At 34.6% G+C, this 23,873-nt stretch overlaps 1 protein-coding gene across 1 annotated transcript; it reads right to left on the reverse strand.

Annotated features, from left to right (window-relative positions):
* Positions 1-2,259: 2,259 nt before the first annotated feature.
* PYGO1 (pygopus family PHD finger 1) lies at positions 2,260-23,873 on the reverse strand. The gene is made up of 3 exons (XM_016158340.2): positions 23,718-23,873; positions 9,437-9,522; positions 2,260-8,365 (listed from the first exon to the last, which is right to left on the reverse strand). The coding sequence occupies exons 1-3, from the start codon at positions 23,764-23,766 to the stop codon at positions 7,244-7,246; spliced, it is 1,257 nt and encodes a 418-aa protein (XP_016013826.1). The 5' UTR covers positions 23,767-23,873; the 3' UTR covers positions 2,260-7,243.

Genomic DNA, 23,873 nt, shown 5'->3' on the forward strand with positions numbered 1-23,873 from the left:
AAATATGTATACAGCAAGGTCTGTCCAAAAATGCTGGCTTGCTCCTCAGTATAAAATTAAATTCCAGGTAAATTGTAGGCTATTGTCCTGCTTAATGTTTCCAAAGCCAAAATTGTCACACCTATTTGTCCGATGAAAGTTAAGCACTTAAAAAACAGTTATTTTTCTCTAAAAACTAGCTTTATTTAAAAGAATCTGAAGCATAACACTATAGGAAACAAACTTACAATACATATTGTTCAAGAAAGCCTGCCATACATAATTTGTACTAATAGTAGGTCTTATATACTAATAAATAACATTTTTTATACAATGCAAAAATGACATTTGGCATGATCCCTGAAAAGAATGACCAACAATAACATGAACTGTTTTGATAATAGAACCTCTATTTGTCTTACTACCTAGCTATAAAATAAAAACATACAATGTAGAAGAAAATTCAAACTCCTCCAATTTTAAATTCTAGCATGGTGTTTAAGGAAGAAAGAAGTATCAGAAGGAAGAAATTGTAAGATTTAAAAGAAAAAGGAGAATTGGCTTACTACTATTTATAGTAATTATTAAAAAGTAATTTAGAATTGAGAATTATTTGGTTTCATACTTGGAAGCCCTTAGAGAGTCAAACTATCCATTATCTACTATATTCTATCAGTTACCAAGACAATTTTATTTCTCTGAAAACTGTAACCTATACATTAACCATATAAAGAACATAAACAATTGGGGGTAACCTAGTCACTTCATACCTTAAGTTTTTCCACAAAGCAATTCATGAATCATTTAATACTAATACTTCTTTAACCTCTGATTTAAAGAGAAACTGACCCACTTCTAAAAGATCGTATGTGAAAACACCAGAAAAAAATCCCTAACATGCAATACTAAATTTTTTAACACAAAAAATAAACCCATGGAAACATTGGGCATTCAGGTAAACTATAATAGGATTATGACACGGTATGGTATCTGGTATTTTAAAAAATATTAAGAACTGAGTCATATTTATTGCTATGTTAATCTTATTAATAGTCAACAATCAAATGTACATAATATACCACAACCATGCAAAAAATGATGCTAAAGATATCATTAATATAGCATAGGTAGACATTTATCTTGTAATATACATCACTGATATAGTAAAACCTTTTAATTCAGGATAGTCTGAATTGAGAGGTCTAAAAATTTGAATATTTTAAAGACATGCAGTTGAAGCACTCGTATTTTTTTCCTTCAAGCATGTAATTTCAAATATACAAATTTGCATTGGCCAACAATTAACTATTATAATTCTTTTGGATACTTGTTTTAATGACAAAAGAATATCTTTAAACTAGCATTATTAAATAAATGCCTCTAAGAAGCTTTAAATTTTTTCATGGGTTAAAAATTTTTCTTTAAAATTTTGATTTTTTATTGACAAATCTTTTCATCAGAGAGTACAAAGTAAATACCTTTCAAGTCCTTGCATTATGGATACAAATTCTAAGTAAATCAGAAGAGTTTTATGGTATTGTAATACTGGCACACCTCGTTTTATTGTGCTTTGCTTTACTGCACTTCACAGATATTGCATTTTTTACAAATTGAAGTTTTGTGGCAACTCTGCATTGAGCAAGTCTATAGGCACCATTTTCCCAAAAGGCGCAGGGGATAGATGTTTTAGCAAAGAAGTATTTTTTAATTAAGGTATTGTTTTTTTAGACATTGCTATTACATACACAGTTAATAGACTACAGTATAAACATAATTTTTATAAACAAGAGAAAACCAGAAAGTTGTGTGAATCTACTTCTCTACTGCGATATCCGCTTTACTGCGTGGTCTGGAACTGAACCTGCAATATCTCCGAGGTATACCTGTAGTTTTTTAAGAAATGAAGGTTAATATTACTTCTTATTTTGGTTATGGTAGATGAATGCTATCTCTTTTGGTTGAAAGATATCAGAATAAGTTCAAAGTCTAGTATGTAATTTTAAAATTGTATGTATGAACTAAAAATATCCTAATATGCACTGTCAAGATAACTCTCTAGTAAATTATAACTGTAAGAGATCAAATTTTTAAGAAGTATTTATTGTATTATGAGTGTTATGAATTGCTAACATCAAATTTTACCCCTTTCTCTCATTTCAAAGACATTAGGCCATCTACTAATCCATAAATATTGATGTTTCACATACTTCATAGAGTAGCTTAAACATACCAGCATAAGAAATAATTAGTATTACATAGTAATTTCCTTTGCCATAGGAATAAATGTTGGACAAAGTCTGGAAACATTTTATTTTCCAATTTGAATTACAGTAATTTTGCCACAGACCACAGCACTAGTGCATGTGTTACTTTAGACATGCTCTAAGAACAAAACAAAAAATTACTGCAAAAATACATGTCACCAATGTGGAACACACTCAGATTTGTATAAAAGTACTGAACTAATATCCCAAAAAAGAGGTATATGTAAACAGTACATAAGGAAGAAATAGTTTTAATATGAAACAGTCATTTAAGTCACATACATCATGATAAGAAGCAGGACTTTCTTTTATAAGATATTTTAACTAACAAGCAACATCATCTACATCATCTACATAACAAGTACAGGCATTTAGAATATGTTTTAATATAATTGCAAGTAATGTATTTTGACAAAATAAGGAAAAAGCTTACCTATTGGGTTTTATTAAAAGTTTTCAATGAAATACAGGCAGCCTTTCATGTATTAATGTCTGGCTCTGTATAGCCACTTTCTTCCTTTCGTTTCCTCAACTACTTTTCTTGGGAGACGTTAATACCATCTCTAGCCTCCTTACTCCAAGGGTGCCTCTAGACTCCCATTACTGTATGTACCGTGAGTTGGAAAAATGCAGATTTGACTTCTATTCTGCCCTATTGAATACATAAAATACAGAAAAAGGGGAAGTTGCTGAAATGTGGAAATGAGGAGAAAATCTCTGGATTCAGAGAAGGAAACTGTTAGGTCCCAATAATCTAAAGGAAATTGTGACGTACTCTTAAGACAGTATTAGCCAATTCAAAAAAAAAAAAAAAAATTCTGCTCCCTGTGGTGCCTGAAATGCTGTCATTTTGTCTGAAATCTTAGAGTAGGTAAAGGTTAATTCTGAATAAACATCCTTTTTTAAAAAAGAAATTTAATCCCACTTTCTTCACTCTCTTCCTTCATGTGGTGGTGGAAAACACTTTTCCCTTAAAATCTAGTCAAGCACAGCCACATAAAAAAATGGGACTTCTGACTGGAGGAAAGGTATGAAATCCTAAAGCACAGTGCATCCAGAAAGGGAAAAGGCCAGTTGGCTTATATAGCATCCCACCAGAGTTTAGGATGGTAAGAGGGCAACTGAGAAACACTCACACCAAAGAACTTAATCTTCCTGAATCATATCAGGAAAAAAGAAAGACTTCTGCTTCTTCCTCCCATCTACATTGGTTCCCTAAAGAAGCTGAGCATTCAGCATACTATTGGTTAACTACATCAAGGTTTAAATAAGCCTTTATGAGCTTCCCTAAGAATCTAATCATCTTATATAGAGTTCTAAACCACTATTTACAAATGAACTTTGGGAGCCTTAATACTTCTAATTAAATTTTTTAATTAAAAATCTAAAATTTCACAAATGTTCATGCATATGAAACCTCTATACATTGCAAAAAAAAAAAAGAAATCCAGAAATTATTTAGAGCTCCCTTTTCATTGCTTATATATATATTTTTACTATTAAATACAAATACTACAGTATGTTGGATGGTAAGTACTAGCACTCTTAATTTGTTTAATAATTTATTTGGATGATGAAAGTTGTTAGATTTCATGATGAACCACACTACTGAGTTTTCTTCCTATTACTAGGCAGAAATGGGAGTCTAAAAAACATAACATCAACCAAAAAACTGGACTTCTTTTTATTGTGTTAATCTATGAAGAATAAACACTAGCACAAGAAAATCTTCAGTTTTATGTACATGATCTAATTTGGATAACAAGAATCATAACAACAGTATTCTAAAGTATTTCACACAAAAGGAAAACACTTACCACAAATCTAAATTCTAAGCGCTCTATCTGAAGAATATTTTTCTTTTACAAGCTGTTTCAGTATTAGTCCAGTAGCACCTACAAGCAAGTGCACCAGGAATCAAGCGAAATTAACAAAGCAAGTTCTGAAAAAGGAACTGATGCTTTAAAATTTTCCATCAGTAACCTAACCTTGCTGATAGTTAGCTAGGTTAAACTTTGGAAATTAGAAGAAACTCAAAGACTTCACGTGTGTGTGTGTGCACGCGTGTGTGCATGTGTGATGAGGACTTTCATTGGAAGGGAGAGAATTACACCCAAAAAGGTGCAATGCTACTAGAAGATTATTCTACCTCTTTCCATCACTGAATATTTTTAAATGTTTAGGGTAGCTCATCACTTATCCTAAGAAAATCACATCAATTTGTAAAACAGCCTTCTTTGGGTCAAATTGGGTAAATTAGTAGTGGGCCAATCTTATAGTTCATCACTTTCATTACCAAAAAGGACTAGATAACTTCTGACTTAGTGTTATGTAGAGACAAATGTAGAACTCACAAGAATATTAATTCAAATACATGAAAACATTTATCAGCTACGATTATAGTTTGCCTATGATTCATTGTCAGAATCAACCACAGGTTTTTCTTTTGAATACTTGCAATTCTTATTTAAATAAGGTGCTCTGAAGACCTACATACCTGAAGAAAAATTCACTTGTTTTCTAAGTCTTTTAAAACAACTACTTGGAAATAGAAAATAAAAGAATAGCATTACAAATCAAGTATCTCATGATTAGCTTGGGAGAGGTTATTTCATTTTCACAAAAGAAATACTGAAATTGTAAACAACAGAGGGCTTAAGAAACTGCATAATCAGTTTTAGCAATGAGCACAACTCGAGTGCTACTATCATGTAAAGTGTTAATTTCTGTGGACTTTGAAAGGTTCTACCCAATATCTATTTACCTGTATTCAGTCATCAAAACACAAAAAGCAAACAAATAAACAAAAACACCCTGATCTGATGCTAGGACTGGGCATATAACATGCAGGGCATCACTTAAAAATCAGCACTCATTAGGATTTCAAGAACAATATAACTAGGTCCTTAAATATTTAGAAAATTGTGTATCTCTAACAAAGCTACAGTGTAAGCAAACTGGGATCTTCAAGTATGTTAGTGAACACAACAAATGTCAGTCAACCAAAAATACTGCATTTCAACCTGCTTCAACTGGTAGTTTTCTCACAAAGGAGTACATATTATTAGAGTTTATATCATTTCACTTCGTAAAATTGCAAAGATACATATCTTACAACTAGTGAAAATATTTTGTACTCACCTCTAACTAGTCACAGGTAAATGTGACCTTGTACCATATGAAATTGCTGTTTTTGTAGGTCAAAATAAAAAATATTTAAAAAAATAAGTTTTATTTAATCAAAATACGTATCATGAGCATTAATTTTCTAATTGGATATTAAATATTTCATTTTTATAAAATTCATCCTTTGTTAGGCTGTATAAATTGTTCAAATCCTCCAATTACTCCTTCTCAATTGAGGAATATGTTATTCCTTAGAAAAAGCTGCAAATAATGAAAAGGATGGTAGTTCATCAGATAAAGGCCTGGTGACTAAGACAGACAGGACAAAATTTAATAGCTCAATTGAATTAATTTCCTTTCATAGCTTGTGACATGTGAGGTCAAGTGCTGTCATATAAAAGTATGGGTTCATGTTTATTAACCACAGGATGATGTTTTCAGATTTCTTGTGCATAATTTTAATTTATTGGCAGTATGCTGCTGCTGTTGTTTTACTGGGGTTTAAGCAGTAGTAATTCTCTTTTTTGCAGATCATCATAAGGTCTTCAGAACTTTTTGGTTGCAATGATAATGATAGCGCAAGTATGGGAGCTTCACCAACATCCAACCACTGTATAAGCTATTAACTGTCATACGATGTCCTTTATTTTTATTTTTTTAGTCACAGGTTCTGATCTACTCCAAAAATGGGTTTCTGCTGTTTTGAATCTTTATGAGCACACTTCCGACTGTTTCCATTCCTTATCTTCTCTCAAGAGAATACTCTCAGGTCCATTTTTTCACTTTCCTCAGTCACAGCAGAAACTCCTGTCAGCTGCAATGCCTTGAACTGTTATTTTTAACTTAGCTTTCACCTTGGTTCTTTAATTGATCTTTGCTTAAAATGGATTTTGATCTCCCTTGAGGCTCATTTTTGAATTCAGATCCCCCAAACAAAATTTTTCAAATTACCAACGAGTAGTTCTTTCACCAGCAGAGCTCTCTAAGGCCATATTTGTTTCTACCTACCTCATCTGCAATATGTCCCACTTTGAAATCATGTTTTAAAAGTATTCGCAGTTCTTCTGAGGATACTATATTATTTATTTCTCTGGAAATCAGTAACAAAACAACTCAATAATCAAACAGAATTGAAGAAAGGCATTATACTATTATAATTCTAAATAGCACAACTAGAAACATACTTTATATCAACTCTACTAACTGTAGTTTTCAATTGATCTAACATTAGCAATTTCATGTGGTACAATCCACAAGTTCATCAACAAATACAGAGCATCTACTATATGCTAACGTCTGTCTCATCATCTGTACATATAACCCAGAGAGACTGACTTGAAATATGAAAATCATTAATTTCAAGGACCCTAGTTAGGGAAAAATCTGGTGTCACACTCTATTATTTTTTTTAAAAAGCCATTAAAATGTATGCTTTCTTCCACGTTATAGACACACTTTTTTTGCTGAGAACATGTTAAATGCAGCCTTGAAACATTTTTTGAACTAAACGTCTAATGTGATATCATCAAAGTTCAGCACTGAAATATACATTTTTCAATGGTTCTTTTACAAGTCAAAACTTGCCTACATTTGCTATATATTATTTTGAAGCTTCAAGAGGCTTTTATGTTATGACTAACAACAACTAACATTTATTTGTATAGTATTTTCTAAAGCACCATCATATACATTATTCTTATTTAAGATAGCAAAGACAACACAAAGTTTGCACTAGCAATGAAGTGGAATATTAATAAAAACTAAAAATCATCTTTCTGTGCATTTAAAAAAATAATGTAAAACATTAAAAGCCTGTGTCACTGAACCTCTGCAATACACAGGAGGAAAAAAAAACCTTTAGTTAATGCCTGTGATTAAGCATCACTGCCCACTGCAGGCGGACCAAAAGTTTCTCTAGTGCGCATTAACTGGACATCTTTGTCAGCCATACAAGTATCACAGCCCCACACTGCTGATGCTTCTGCAGTTAGCAGGCCATAAGCTGTTTCAGTCATTCCAGTGCAGATCCGATGAAACCATTTCTGACAAGAGGCTTCACATAAGATGGCATCCTGATCATCATTCACTTCATTTGTACAGATTCCACAAGGGTATACTGGGTCAGAAGAAGAATGGCCATGACGGCTTGGGTGGAGAGAGGATTTATTGCTTTTTTCAGTGGTGCATGCATCTGCTGCACCTCTAGGTTGTCGTGGCTTATTCTGTGTTCCATTTGCATGGCTGTTGTTTGTAGCTTCAGTGCTACTTGAACGACTATTCTCTTGATTGACTGCATTGTTTCGATTAACATTTTTTAATTCAATATTACTCTGATTCACTGTGTCATCCATATTTAAGTGAGGTGGATGAGCAGAGGAATTTTGATTAGTGTTTTTGGTTGCTCCTTGATTAAAGTCTTGTTTTGGGGGTGGTGCTTTTGCTTGACCAAAAGTGTTAGCCGGAGGAATAAAAGAGTGATTAGATTCTAATGAAGTAAAATTTGAATTATTTCCAGGGACAAAGTTAGATGCCAAGTCAGGATTAGATACCTGGCCAGCATTCTGTGGAGGAATCTGATTGAAGTTTTCAGCAGGGTTTTGTCTAAAATGTTGATTAGGCATATTAACATTCTGACTTAGTGCATTATTATAAGATGGATTTCCAAAACTTGAATTATCATGTGGCCCAAAGTTAAAAGCATGAGGTCGATTAAAACCCATGCCCAAAGGATTCTGAGGAAATGGGTGTGGTTGATTCCTGAGTGAGTAAGGACCACAGTATGGGGAAGACATTCTCGGAGGGACGTGAGGTGGCATTCTGAATGTGCTATAGCCTCCAAAGCCAGGATAACCAGGGCCAAGATATGGGTTTGACGAAGGTAGTGGTTTATAGGAAATAGTATTATAGTTGTCATCAAATGGATTAGCAGCCACTAGATGGTCAGAGTTGGGATTCGGTGGTGGAGCATACTCAGACAATGGAGGAAAAGAAGGGCCCTGAAATGAGAATATAAAGTAAAAAACATGGTTTTTGATCAAAGAAGTCATTAAAATTGTCCTGTTATAAAATTTTAACACCTATGAACCTACTTTTAGTCAAAATTTTCTTGCGGTGTTATGAAAATTTAATTCTTCACTTGACCTTTCAATTCCAAATGTTTATGTATATTTAATGATGAAAATGTGTAGGTTTCTTTCATTTAGAAAAGGAAATAAGATGCTTTTATGAGCTCGAATCCATTGTTACTTCAACCTCCAAAAATATTTAACCTTCAAAAGAAGATTCATTACCATAATTTTCATTTATTATGCTTTCCTCTAACTCTAGAATCTTTCACTTAAAATTCTAACTAAAAATACCTTTCATATCCAAATAACCATAAAATTAAAAAACAATAAACAGGATCTAACTTTTTTTCCTAGCTTAACTTCAGGGAGTAGCTATTAACTTATTCCCAAAGCACTGAACTGCAGGCCTCAGACTGGAAAAATAAACTACCAGTTTTAGTTACATGGTGGCCAAATGGAAAAAAAGTATCTACATATACATCATACTTATTCACAGTCGGTCTTTATCATTAAGAGTGCTTCAAATTATTAGAGAATAAAACCATGAATGCTTGTATTTATAACTGTTTTACTATAACTATAGGTTATAGACAAGAGATACCTCCACCATTATTGCTTCATGATATGCACATGCTACTGAATTATTATAACAGCTGAAAACTATTACTTCATGTTAAAACTTGTGTCCATATATATATTTTAAGTCTTTTAATAGAACTACAGGCAACTATCTTTTAAATTAAATTAAGAATAAGCATTTTAACTTGTCTGCCCACATTTCCCACACTTCTCTCTTCATAGTATCTACTCTAGGCCTACAGTCCGGCAATAATCACTATTCATAGAGTAAAAAAAATAAATAAATACGATCACTGCGAAATTCACTATTAGGTTCTGAATGATGACAGGAAACAAAACCTATGACCAAATTTAAATTTATGTCATCAGTCTGATTATATTAGCAAAGAAAAACTGCTATTAAAGAAAACGTCAATTTACCTGTGTATTTGTCTTGCGTTTTTTCTTATCTGGGCTTCCTAGTTGTACACCTGGTCCTCCTAACCCATCCAGTCCACTATCACCACCTGAAAATAAATAAAATCCAGATAATACTTCCACCTGTAAGTGAAACCACTGTGTGTCTTTCATAACGATATCTATTATAATTATTTATTAAAGTACTTTCTATTTTTGTTAGATAAAAGCAATACTAAGCTTTCATTATGTTTGTTCTTCAAAAACTATCCCCTATAATTTCAGCCCCAAATAGTCATTCATCTCTACTCCTACAGAATTTTTTTTGTTATTCTTTCAATGAAAAAGAAAGTCTCCATCCTGCCTTTAAACCTTCAGTCATGTGTGCCCCAGTCGCCAAGGCAACTACTGTTACTAGTTTCCCCTTTTCTCCTGCAGATAATCCAGATAAATTCCTATGAAATATTTTTTTGGTTACATATGGATACATTATGTCAGTTACATACTATACATAATGGTCTGTACCTTGCTTTCTTACTTGGAAATCGTTCCATGTCATTACATATGTAACTATTCCATTTTCTAATAACTGAGTTGTATTTCATAATATGATTATACCATAATTCATTAAACTGGTTCTCCCTCCCATTGATGACTATTTAGGTTGTTTCCAAACCTTTGTTGTTCTGCAATGAAAATCCATGTATAAATGTCTTTACATACATGTACAAGTCATTTCTAGGACTGGAATTATGGCATAAGGTAGGTGCCTTTTCAATCTTAAAGGTATTGTCAAAATACAATGATGTATGTATTATTTTCTCAATAATTTATGATCAAGCAAAAGCAAAATAAATCTACAAGGTAAAAAAAAGTATCAATGGAATTTTTTCTATTAAAAATACTTTTAATCATGGAGAATTCTGAACATATATAAAGCAGATAAAATAGAATATACAGACACACATTTGTAGTAACATATAAATACACATCAGTAATAGATTAATAAAGAAATCAATACAATGAGTTATCAGAGAATAGAGAAGACCTGCTCATATATGTGGATTCTGGGAAAGGAATGTATAAACTGAGACCTAAGGGATAGCAAATCTCTCATGTGAAGAGGAAGAGCCACTAGGCAGAGAACACGGCATGCGCCAAGATTCTTAAGTAGAAAGGAACTTGGTATGTTCAAGAGATCAATGTGTTAAGGGACTATGGAGAGTGCCTCTAGAAGAGGTTGAAGAGACAGGCTGGGCCTAGATCATTTTAGATGGTTATAAACTGATGTTTGTATCTATCCCTACCACAAATTCATATGTTGAACCCCTAACCCCCAATATGGTGGTATCTGAAGGAGGAGCCTTTGGGAGGTAAAATTATTACATTAGGTCATGAGGGTGGGTCCCTTATGATGGGATTAGTAGCCTTATAAGATGAAAAAGTGTGCACTCTCTTTCTCCAGGTATACACACTGAGGAAAGGCCACATAAGGTTACAGTAAGAAGACGGGGATCTGCAAGCCAGCAAGAGAGCTCACATAAAGAACTAAATTGGCTGGCACCTTAATCTGGGACTTCCCAGCCTCCAGACTATGAGAAAAATTTTTGTTGTTTAAGCCACCCAATTTATGGTACGTTGTTATGGCAGCCCAAGCAGACTAAGACACAGGGCCTTGTAGTTTATGGTAAGAAATCTGGATTTTATTTAAAGAACAATGAATGATCATTTAAGGGTCTTGAGCAGGAAAGTGACATGATTTATGTTTTTAAAAGATTAAAAGTTGTGTTGAGAATAAATTTGTGATGGGATGGGGTAGGAACAGGGAGACTAGTAATGATATCTTTACAATAGTAGTTCAGGAAAAGAAACACTATTTGACAATAAAGAGTGTGTGCTGGAGAGAGTTTTCCTACAAAACCAAATGCAAAGGAGATTTCTGTAAGAGCCTTTTAGAGAAGTTTCAATACTGTGAAGGTGAAAACCTATGACAATAACAAAATCTAGTAAGGATTCTGGATGTTAAATTAATGAACATCAGAAGTTTTCTCATATACAAACTACTACAGGTTAAAAGATAAAATAGAGGAAAAGTTTTCATTTACAGAAACAAAACCAAACTAATATAAAATAGCTACCAATAAATTTAAGAAATGCACAAATCAGCATGAATAAAATCTCTGTAAAAGCCCTATTGAGAGACACAGAGGAAGACTTCTAGTAAGTGGAAAGGTATTACTGTTTTGGCTAGCCATCTAGAACAAAATAACATTGTATTCTACCTCACTTATTATCCCAAATCACCTTGCTGAACCCTCCTCAGAAACAGCAACACCAGGTGTCTGAGTCCCAGGTCTAAAGTACCCATTCTCCACACCCAGAAGCATTGATGCTAGCTTAAATAGCAGCTCCTTCTCAGAGATCAGGGTTTAAGCTCCATAGGGCCTCTACTGTGATATTATATATTTTGATAATATTAATCTCTTTCCTTTGTCCCATACCCTTAGGAATGGTAGCTGATTCCCACAGTTGATACCTCTGTAAAAACTTTAGTATCTTATTTTACCACTTCAGTTTAATATTTGTAAATAATACTTTACATATTCTTTCTGTTAAAAATAACTGACTAGACCCTGAGGTTTTGTTAAATGCACATTTACCTAGTTGGGGGAGGGGGTGACATGGAAGGATACCCTGTGTCCTCTCATTCAGTGTGTATCCCTGGACACTTCTTTTCTGTCAGAGACAGTCCTTTTTTTCTTTTTTTTTTTTTTTTAACTTTCTCTATTTCACTCATTTGTTCTTACTCAAAGAATATAAGAATACTCGTTTAATTTGCTTCTATCAAGACACGATTATTAGTGAGAATTCTCAAGATTCTGTAAATCACTACAAGCTTCCAAGTAGGGTTGTCACAGAAGCCTAAGACTGTATATCCTGTTCCAGATTTACAGAATGGGGCTGTGCCATTTCCCTTGTTTGTTACTGAACATTTTTGCTGTTTTTAAAAAACTGTTTTGGTTCATTTTACTTGGAATTAAAAAAGATATTCTGCAAAGTTGCTTTGTTCTACCATCTTAACTTAGAAGTCTATATCTAACTATATGTTGTTTTACTTAATTTCCATAACAAACCTGAGTTAGGTGAGTCATCCCCATTTTAAAAAAAGAAGAGAAATGGAATGTAAAGGAGCCATACAGTCAAAAGCAGCACTGAAATCTAACACTTAGGGTTTCATTTTCTTTTGCTTTTAAGTGTACAATCCAGCAGCTTTAGAGAATATTGACAAGGCTGTGTAACTATCACCACTATTTAATTCCAGAACATCATCATTACCCCAAAAAGAAACCCTGTGCCCAATAGCAGTCATCCCCTAGTCCATGGTAAATCACTAATTTACCTTCTATCTATATGGATTTGCCTATTCTGAACATTTCATATAAATGGAATCAAACAATATATGCCTATTTTCTGACTTCTTTCACTTAGCATCACATCTTCAAGGTTCATCCACGTTACAGTATGTATTAGTATTTCTTTCCTTTTTATGGCTGAATATTTCATTGTCTGGCTATCTCACATTATGTTTATCCATTCATCAGTTGGTAAATATTTGAGTTTCTACTTTTTGGCTATTATGAATAATGCTGCAATGAAAATTTATGTGCAAGTTTTTATACAAATGTGTGGTATCAATTCTCTTGGGTATATATGTAGGGGTAGAATTTCTAGGTTACATGGTAACTCTATATTTAATCTTTTGTCCAACTGTTTTCCACAGTGGTTGTACCATTTTATGTTCCTGCCAGAAGAGGGTTCCAAATTCTTCACATACTCCCCAAGACTTACTTTACTTACTTTTTTTTTTTTAATATAGTCATCTCAATAAAAATAAAGTGGTATCTCATTGTGGTTTTAATCTACATTTCCCTAATTGCTAATGATGTTAAGTATATTTTCATATCTTCACTGAAGAAATGTCTATTCAAGTTCTTCGCCTATTTTTTAGTTAGGTTGTTTTTGTTGTAGTTGTTAAGTTGTAAGAATTCTTTGTATTCTGGATACTTGTTAGATATATGATTTGCAAATATTTCCTTCCATTTTGTGGGTTGTCTTTTCACTCTAATAGGGTTCTTTGACACATATGTCTTTAATTTTGATGAAATCTAATTTACCTATTTTCCCTTTGGGTGCTTAAGTAAAATTAGGTTTATCTACCTCTAAGATACTAGTTTGCCTCCCTAAAATCTTGTGCATATACTGTCTTCCTCAGTGGCCCACAAAAGGAAAAAACAGAAACTTCTGGTTCAAACTAAAGGAAATTCTATCTTTTAATTCTAATTTGATGTGGTAATCTCATATAAGTAGATGGTAAGTAAAGAACTAATAGTGACATCCAATCTGCCCTTCAAGGTCATTTATTCCAAATCTGATGGTTTAGGAATAACTATAACTATAATCAAGTTATAACTATTCAGTAGCCTATATACAATGAAATGATGATTTCAGATTAACAATCTTTACACAGTTTTCCATGGCAAAATATACTGACCTTCTGAACAGAGAAATATGTTGCCTTGAATCTGAATACCTAGAATTTCTGATTAGTCTGGTACAGAAAAAGAATTAGCAATGGTTTTAGAAGTCAAATAATAAAGTGGTTATATAAATAAAAGTGTCAAATATCAAAGTCCTGTCTTTCTTAACATCTGTCATGGGTATTTCCTTTTGACAAAAGTATAAATATGGAAAGGTAATCCTTAAAAATAAAAACAATTATTAAGTTAGTCTCTAACCTCTAACATAGAAGATATAAATTAGCATTCACAGCATTACTAAGACTACTGAATAACTGTAATTTTACAGTTAAAATGCAATGTTATTTAAGATGAAAAACATACTCTTACTAGTTAATAATATCTACCATCTCTACTTTCCAAAAATTTAATAATAATTGCTTGTATTTACTCTAAGGCAAAATTCTGACATTTAAACAAACTCATTATTTTCAAATAATCTGTGAACAAAAAGCACCTAAAGTTCTTTTTTTAAAAATTGAGACTTACAGCATTAATTTTTTATTGAATCTAAGATTTTCTTCCATAAAACAAATTTTCAAGTTCCTACTAGTCTCTGTTCCTCCACTTATTGCTTGTCTAAAGAGCTAACTATACAGATGTTCCGTGACTTACGATGGGGTTACATCCTGATAAATCCATTTAAGTTGAAAATATCATAAGTCAAAAATGCATTTAACACACCTAACCTACCAAACATCATAGCTTAGCCTAGCCTACCTTAACGTTGCTCAGAATATGATATCCAAAGAATATTGTCAACATGGTGCACTGTGGAGTATTGGTTGTTTACCCTCATGATCACGTGGCTGACTGGGAGGTGTGGCTCACTGCCACTGCCCCGTACCTTACTGCATATTGATAGCCCAGGAAAAGATCAAAATTTATAGAACAGTTTATACTCAATGTGGATCACTTTGACACCATTGTAAAGTCAAAAAAATCGAAAGTCAAATCATCATTAAGTTGGGAACCAGCTGTGTAACACTTCCAATGACTGTGACTCTTGGCCTTACTTAGTTCCTTTTTTGTGGCTATCTGTAAAACTGGTGGTTCCTCTCCATGACATAATCAGGAATGGTAGATCAGATTCATGTTCATCAGAGCTAATTAGAACATAAGCTACTAAGCTACCAAGAATTTCTATGATTCTCAGTCTTTAAAAATGAACAATCAGGGGGATCATTCCATAAACTATATAAATGTCTAACTAACATATTGTATAATTCAAACTAATAAAATTTAAAAAAGAAGACAAAAAAAAGTGAAAAGTCAGAATCCAGGGGGAGACAAAGTAGTGCTTATATAGCTAGTTATTTAGGTTACCCTGATAACTTTTAGTACCAAAGCTTCTCATCTGCTCTACATACCTGCTGCTGCTAACTCTACGAGGTAAACAATGACTATTCAGCCAGAAAGAAGTAGAGAGTTGTAGGGCACAGAACCAAGAAAAGGGGGACCGCCAAATCTTATTGTAACACTGGTCACTCTGATCCTTCTATTTGTAAATACCTGAGTTTCTTCAGCTCATCTTTTCACTCTTACCTGCCTAGTGCCCTCTGAATGCACAAGGGGAACAGAAATGGGAAAGGGTGATGTTCTAGCTCTCCTCATAGTCTTATAGAAGAGTCTAATCTATTAAATGAGCAATTTTTCTCACCTAAAGATTCCACAAATTAAATATTTATATGAAATTCATTTATAAGTAAAAAATATTTTAATTAAATTTTATTTAACTAAAAATAAAATTAAAAAGTATAAAATTATTTTTTCAATTTATAAGTATTTTTTATTTTTGTAAAAGGTAGATCATTTACTTTAGGCCTTTTACTATTTTTTAAAATATAATTATTCCTCCTATCAAAGACAATCTGTTTTGGCCCCCAAGTCCTTAAAAGGGAGTGAGGACATTATTTTGATAGCATTTGTCTTTTATATATTTTAAATTTTCAATTTTTTAACCTTACCTTATTTACAATAATGGTTTGGCTTGTGATATAGATGGTTTTCATAAGTACTGGGTCTGCATTCAACTATTTTATAATTAATATTTTCCTTTAAACAAACTTGCTTTGTCATTTCAAATAAGTACATATTCTAACACATGTATGTATTGGTTTAAGTATGCATCCTATGCTGATTAAATGACAAATCAGGTTTGTGCATCGCCCCCATTTATATGTTGAAATCCTGACCCCTAAGGTGATGGCATTAAGATGTGGGGCCTTTGGCAAGTGATTATGTCATGAAGACAGAGTGCTCATGAATGGGGTTAGTGCTCTTATAAAACAAACCCGGGAGAGCTCCCTCACCACTTGCCCATGTTAGGACACCAGGAGGAGGACTGATGTCTATGAACCAGGAAGCAACAGGTCCTCACCAGACGCCAAATCTGCTAGCACCTTGATCTTGGACTTCCTAACCTCCAGAATTGTGAGAAATAAAATTTCTGTTGTTTATAACCCACCCAGTCCACGGTATTCTGTTATAAAAGCTTGAACAAACTAAGACTGTGATTAATACACTGCCTAGCACACAGTGGGCACTCAAATACTAGTTCTCAGTTTGCTTTCCTTTAGACAAAACTATACCATAAGCTAAATTTACTCAGTTTCTATAGTATTTAACATCCTATTAGAATATCTAGTTTCCAGCAATGTCAACACACTCAATGGACACTCAAATATCAGTTTTTCATAACAGCACACAAGTCTGTGATGTAATGTCAGTTTATTCTAACATTTAGTATCTGTGTGAACATCTTAGCTAATAGCTTTGTCTTCACCTGAAACACATACTTCTATAATGCTGGTCTTTACCACAAAATGAAAATATATGAATATATTAATAACCAAATTTCATCAAGCATTTGGCAAAATGCCCTTAAATGATTGAAATAAAAGTGCCATTATTTATTTTTAGAATGAAAGGAAGAAAGTGTCTATTGTGTATGCCCAGCACCTAGATCAATCTGAGCATGTAGTAAATATTAAACTCAGGAAGCACTCAACATAGGTATTTAAGGTTTCAAATATACGTGATTCCTGTGCCAGCTTTCTCCCCAAACTAGTGATCTTTGTATTACTGAGATACATGAGGTTAAGGTTTAAGTTTACAAATGTAAAGCTTAGGAGGGTGAGTAGATAGTATCTATGTGTGAAGTTGACTCTATATAATACCTCTAGTAATAAACTTATTTTATTAACAGAGCCGGCCAACTTTTTAAACAGTTGGAGAACGAAGTTGCAAAAATTCATGAAAATCATGTAATAAACACCTTCTAGGTGTCTTTCTGAACAAAATGAAATCTGAGAAGTTTCTGCTTTTATAATATTTTGTTGTTGTTGTTCATTGTTTTCTCCCTAGAGGGAGAGAAACTTCATTGCTTTTCACTCCATACCTACTTCCAATCAAAATGAGAAAGAATATGCTGTAGGTCTTTTCCTTCCTGATTAATTGATTCAGTATACCTAAAAGTGAATGTGATCGCATTACTTATTTTAGAATGTATATTTTAGATTTTCTATTTCTGATTTTAAAAGCAAACACAGATTACTTATAATGTACCAGATGCTGTTTTCAGTGCTTTATATATATTAACCCATTTAATCCTTCAAACAATTTCATGAGATAAGTATTATTTTCATTTTGCAGCTGAGAAAACTGATACACAAAGAAACTAAGTAACTTGTTAAGGACCACACACCTAGTAAATAGCAGAGCTGGGATAAGAATGCTGGCAGTTGAGCTCCAGAGTCAAAAGGCTGTACTATCTCTCAATATTGATATTAGCATGTCTATAGAGACTGGGAAAGGAAAGGAGACCTGAATTTACTCTTGACCATACCTTACAGCTAACCTTGATAATAAAGATGACAGATCTCTTGAGTTACCTGGTATAAGAGTGCTAGAAGAGAGAATTGTATAATCTTTCCAAAAAGTAACTCTTTCACACCTCTGGGGAAAGCAAACTAGGAAGACTGTATTACCTGAAGTTACTGAAACCTCTTTGTTAACATTCATCAAATTAGATTTCAGAAACATTTGTTGAGAATCTTTAAGTTATAAAGGTAATAATACCTCCCTACAAACATTCCATAATCTAGAAGAAACTTTTCTTTGAAGCTCTTAAATTTAACACGATAAATACTACGATAAAGATGAGCACAGGATATTGAGAAAACATAAGGAACTCCCATCTAATATTGACTGAGGGAGGAGTGTCAGGGAAGATATCGGGGAGGTTGAAACTGAGCTGAGGCTTTGATAATGACTATCTTGCCAAAGGTGGAAAAAAAGAGGGCATGCCTACCTGAAGTAACAGAATATGCAAAGCAAGTTTAAAGGCAAGAGAGACCATGACAATGTCTAGAGAGAAACAGAAATATTTCAGAACTGAAGCGACAGAGACAAGTGAGAACATTTCATGGAATATGAAGAATGGAGGACTAAGCAGTAGGTCTGGGCTAAATAAAAAAAGGGCCAATATAAAAAGGTTGGATTTTTATCCTAAAGACAATGGGGAACTGCTGAAGAATTTTACAAAAAAGATCCACATGACTGAATTGTGTTTGGAGAGCACTATGGCAATGGAATATAGTGACTAAGACTTTGGGCCCTAGAGTTTAAATTCTAGCTTTGTCACTTATTAGCCAGGTAAACTTGAATATGTTACTTAACCACATATTACTTAACCTCTCTGAGCATCAATTCCTCAATTGTAAACCTATAACAACATCTAATTTGTAGGGTTACTGAGGGGATTAAACAAGATGATCCATTTAAACCACTTAGCAAACTGATAAGTACTCAACAGATGGCAGTTATCTATCACCAGCAGAAGCAATGTGGAAAATGGATGACAAAATGGGAGGCCAGGAAACCAGTGAGAGGGCTACTGTAATAATTAGAGATAAGTAAAATAAACAAAAGAAGTGATAGTAGAAAGGTCCAGGAGATGATGGGTTCAAAATATATTAAGGAAACAGATATTCTAGAACTTTGGGACAGTGTTGGGTGAGATTGGGGCATGAGTTTGAGTCACTGGATATATAATGTTCTCCAGGACAGGGATTACAGAACAAAGAACATGGTGGACATCTCACAGATAGACACCTTTCATTCAATACGTTAAAAACAAAACTAATTAATCTCCCTCTTGTAAATACATTCCTATTTTTATAGATCTGTGACACTATTATTTTATGGTTTTTCTCCTCTAACCTTCTGGTTACTCCTTTACATCCTGCTTCTCAGGGCCTGCTTTTCCCTTTTGTCTCCTAAATATTAGTGTTCCCAAAGTTGCTTTTCACAATGCTTTTCTCGTCTCATTTTCCACTCTCTCTTGGGTGAGCTCATCTACTCCCAAGGCATTAATTAGTATTTGCCTGTTAAATACCATATCTCTATTTCTGACTTAGACCACCTGCCTCAGTGCCAAACCATGATGTCTCCTGGAACATCCCTGGGGGATACTCATACAATATGTCAAAAATCAAACTTACTTTCCTGATAATCTACCTACCCCTTACATGTACCAACTAAAACACAAAGCAACAAAACTCCAAAAGAACTTTCCTTTAGACTTTTTCTTACTGATTCTGTGACTATATAAATTATGCTTCCTCTCCAATCTTAATCCCAATACTCCATACATCTATCTGATTGGGACTGTCACCTATTTTAGTAAAGTCAGCTTTCAGCACTTTTATTATCCCATTCCATATATATCCTTGCCTCTCTAATGTCATTTCTAACTCTGCTTAAAAGCTGAATGAAATGAATGCCTAAACTTCCTTCTTCTTCATCTCTCAATTTCTGTTCTTCTTCCATTCTTCTTTTTTTCCGATTCGACTAACTCTTCATTTGCACTCCTGAAACTATTCCAAACCCTCTCTCATCTGCAGAGATCTGCTTTATAAGAACAGGAACCTTATCTGTCTTATCCCCAGCTTCTAAAATAGCAAGTGCCTAAGCACATAGTAGCTATTTAAAAAACAGATATTGAATGCTTTATTAAGGAATTATTCTTTCTTTTGCCTTTCCAGTTTCTCCCCTCTCCCCTACAGTGAGTTTTTCTGTAAGTCTACAAATATGACTGTCTTTTTTCCAGGTAGAAAAAAAACAAAAATAATAAAGACACCCATACACTTTCTTTTGACTCTAGCTATTAACTATGTCTGTCTGTCTACCACTGGGCTTCTTTTAAGTTACATCTGTACCACTAACTATACTATTTTGAAATGCAGTTTTCTCCCAAAAGTACATTCTCAAAATCACCACTTACATCCTAGACCTTTCTCTTGTCCCTCGTCCTCCTTGTTGCTCCTTCTACATCATTTTAAACAAAAGTACACACATCATTTCTTAGAACTCTTCTCCAGGAAACCTTCCATGATTCCTTTAAAGATAGGTTATATGTACCTTTATATTCTGTAGATAGTAAGAGCACTTATGTTTTTTATAAACATCTGCTTATTTGTCCGTATCCTGGACTAGACTAAAATTTTATGAAAGACAGGTATTATGTCTTCTTAATCAAGAAGTGATTGCTCAATAAATATTTGTTGAATAATCAACACCTAAGAGTTCTAAGAACACTGGAGAATGGGAGTGTCGGTTAAAATGAGTATGACAGGCAACACTCTAAGAGAAAAGGGCAAGTAAAAGTAGTATGAGGGACTGTGGACAATCAGAAACCAGCATAAAGATATGAATGAGTTACTTCATGTATTCACTCATTCATTCACTTGGTATGTACTGTGGGCAAGGCAATTAGGGGAGAAATGGAAATATACTCAAGATACTATACCTATCCTCATGGATCTGCCTTATAATCAAGGGCTGAGGGTCTGGGAGGGTTAAGAACTGATAGAAAATCAAAGATACTTTTCCATTAAACAGTAATTCTGAATCTAATATTAAAATATCAGGACAAGTTTGAAAAATTATAAATCAGCTTCCTCTCTGGTCCATTCACCTTTGCAATCTAGGTCTACCAACAGCAGTTCTCAAACTTTAGTGTGCAGAAGGAACACCTGAGGATCTTGTTAAAGATGGAGAGAAATATCCCAGAAATCCAGATTCTGTGGGTCCAGGAATGTGCATTTTTAATAAGCATCCCAGGGGATTATGATGCTTTTAGCCTACAATGTATACTACTGTAAAGTCCTTAGTCATTCACATCATAATTTTGCCATATCTGGTTACATAGTATAACAGCATAATATTCTATTTTCTTAAAAATTTCTTTAAATTGAATATGTAGATATCCTAAGCAAGAAGTTTGACTTGTTTTTTATAATCCACATGAAATAAATGCATGACCATTAAAAAGTCTGTATGCATACATCCCTGAATGCAAAGAGTTTGAGATGCACTGCTAAAGAGCTTATGCTCTGTAAACACCACAATCCTGCATGCAGTCTGATAATACAAATTATAAAAAAAGTTTCAGGATGGTGAAATTCTGTAGAATTGTGCCTCAGAAGAGCTCATGTAGATACTATGGTACCTTTTATGAATTATAAAAGAATCCAAAAATGTTTCTAAAAATTAATGTTCCAATTATTATAAAATGACTCATTATAAAAAACCTCCTCATATTGATTTTGTCTTTTATTCTGGTACTTAACTCTCACAATATTCCTGGGCAGACACCTGAGCCAACTCTTAACAGTTAAGGCATCAAACTTAAAAGCAGCAGTTGGAACAAAATGAAAATAGATCTGTGCTCTTGACCCACAATAAAATACACATCATTTTTTTCAAAATTAAATCTGATCAAGACTGATAATTGAGTTCAAAGATAGAAACATGATAGCTCTTTCTTTTCCTTTAACCCCAAAATAATTTATAATAGGCAAAATAATACAGCAAAAATATCAGAGGAATAATTGCATCTCAAAAAGGTCTATTCCTTAAAGGCTTTGGTAACTCGCAACCACAAATAGAAGTCAAAATAGAAAACCCTCACCAAATGAAAGATTGTGCTGATATTAAGCCTTTAGAAACAATATTCTTCTCTAAATTATGTGCCTGCTTAAATGGCGAAGAAAATCAACCTCTAACTAAATACCTGAGCGGATGTTTTGTGGATACCACATTGTTATTGTGTCACAAGCCAGTTCCATATGTTTAATCACCAGTCACACAGAACAAAAACATAGATGAATGACTGTGGTCCTTGATCTCTACATCGCTTAAGTCAATTGGAAATTTACCTTACGACTTACTGATTTTAAAAAGCACTTTATCTTATTTGGATGAAAGGATTATTGCAATAGCCTTCTTACTAGTCTCCCTGCTTCCATCCTTATTCTCTTCAGTCTATTCTCCACACACTAGCCAGAGAAACCCTTTTAAAAATGTCAGATCAGTCACTCTTCTGCTCAAAATGTCCAGTCCCTTTCTCAGAGTAAAAGCCAAAGTCTTTTAAAAGGCCTACACCCTATCCTATCCTTCAGCTCACCTCATACTAATTTATGCTCACTCTGTGCCAGTTAAAATAGCTTCTCTGCTGTTGCTTGAGTGGTACCCTAAGCAAATTCCAGGCCTAGGGCCTTTGCACTGGCTGGTGCTTTTGCCAACACTTCTCTTCTCACGTGCATCAGTATGACTCTGCTGTATCACTTCCTTTGGGTCTTTGCTCAAACATCAGGTTCCAGGTGAGTTCTCTTACATATACAGAATCGCCACCTCCCCACCCCCATACATAATGCCTAACCACTTTCTCTGCTTTTTCTGCCCTTACCATTGACATTCTATACCTTTTATTTATCATTCGTTTACCCCACAGTATGAACTCTGTCAGTGTGAACTCCTGCTGGGTGAAAACTGTCCTTTTGCTTTGTTCACTGTTGTACCTCCGTGCCAAGAACAGTGCTTAGCACAGAGTAGATGTTCAATAAGTATTTGCTTAATGAGCAAACAGTATCACATCAATTTGTGGATTTTCATCCTTAACGCCATTAAGAGCTGGAAATAAGACCTAGAAGATATTCTCCCAAATTTCCAGACAGCACTTGGAGTCTGTCAACTTACGTGCATGATCTTTTGTCTGGCACATCATTCCCTGATTTTTCTTAGCTTGAAAGACAGCAGTAAAATTCCTAACTAGTGTGCAAGGAAGAAGCAAACCAATCATCTATAAAACTGATTTGGGGTGATTTGATTCTTATCCATAAGCCAAAAAAGAAAATGCCTTTTTGAATTTACAGTTCCTCCTCTTAAGCCCAAGAAAAACAAGCTGTATGTTTGTTGCGTTTTATGGGTGGGAAGGGGGGCTGGGAGAGACGCAAAGGCCCGTACACCTTCTTTAAGAACGTCAACTCCTGTGCAGTCCAACTTACTTTTTTTTGGGGGGGGGGGGTGGGCATCGTTCGTGGTCTCTGCCACGGGGTGTTTCTTTCTCACCCTTTGAGGTGCCTATTGTGCTGTGTCTTGCGAATGAGGTAAGGTGGGAAAGGAGCGGAGGGACGAAGGGATGCTGAGTGCGGTTCAACTGCCTCTCAACACAAAGTCGGGGAGGCGACGGCTCGTCGCGGGTGTCTGTCTAGGGGGCGAGCGGGCGGCCTCCGACCGCAGCCTCGGCCCCGGGGCGCGGGCGGGACGCGGGCTGCGCGGAGTTAGGCCCGGACAGAGCCCCGTGGCCTCCGAGCAGCCGGGCACGCGGCCCCCGCGCACCCCACTTCCCCCGACCCCCTCGATCCGGCGCCCTTCTCGGTTACCTCGAACTCTCTTCAGCGAAATGGGATCCTTCTCCTGTTCTGCGGACATTACAGACCGCAAAGCATGACTCCCCCCCAGGCCGCGGGAATTCGGTCTCTTTGATGCGGCGGCGGCGGCGGCGGCGGCCCCTCCTCCTCCTCGCGGAGCCGCTGCGG

This window comes from Rousettus aegyptiacus, unplaced genomic scaffold (assembly GCF_014176215.1).
Source record: "Rousettus aegyptiacus isolate mRouAeg1 unplaced genomic scaffold, mRouAeg1.p scaffold_m13_p_3, whole genome shotgun sequence".
NCBI classification, from domain to species: domain Eukaryota; kingdom Metazoa; phylum Chordata; class Mammalia; order Chiroptera; family Pteropodidae; genus Rousettus; species Rousettus aegyptiacus.

Excerpts from the sequence above, each read along its gene's own strand:
- PYGO1 (XM_016158340.2), bottom strand. The coding sequence starts at position 23,766 with ATGTCCGCAGAACAGGAGAAGGATCCCATTTCGCTGAAGAGAGTTCGA. Across the intron at positions 9,523-23,717 it reads TTCGCTGAAGAGAGTTCGAG|GTGGTGATAGTGGACTGGAT; the intron begins GTAACCGAGAAG and ends ATTTATTTTCAG. Across the intron at positions 8,366-9,436 it reads AACGCAAGACAAATACACAG|GGCCCTTCTTTTCCTCCATT; the intron begins GTAAATTGACGT and ends TTCTCATTTCAG.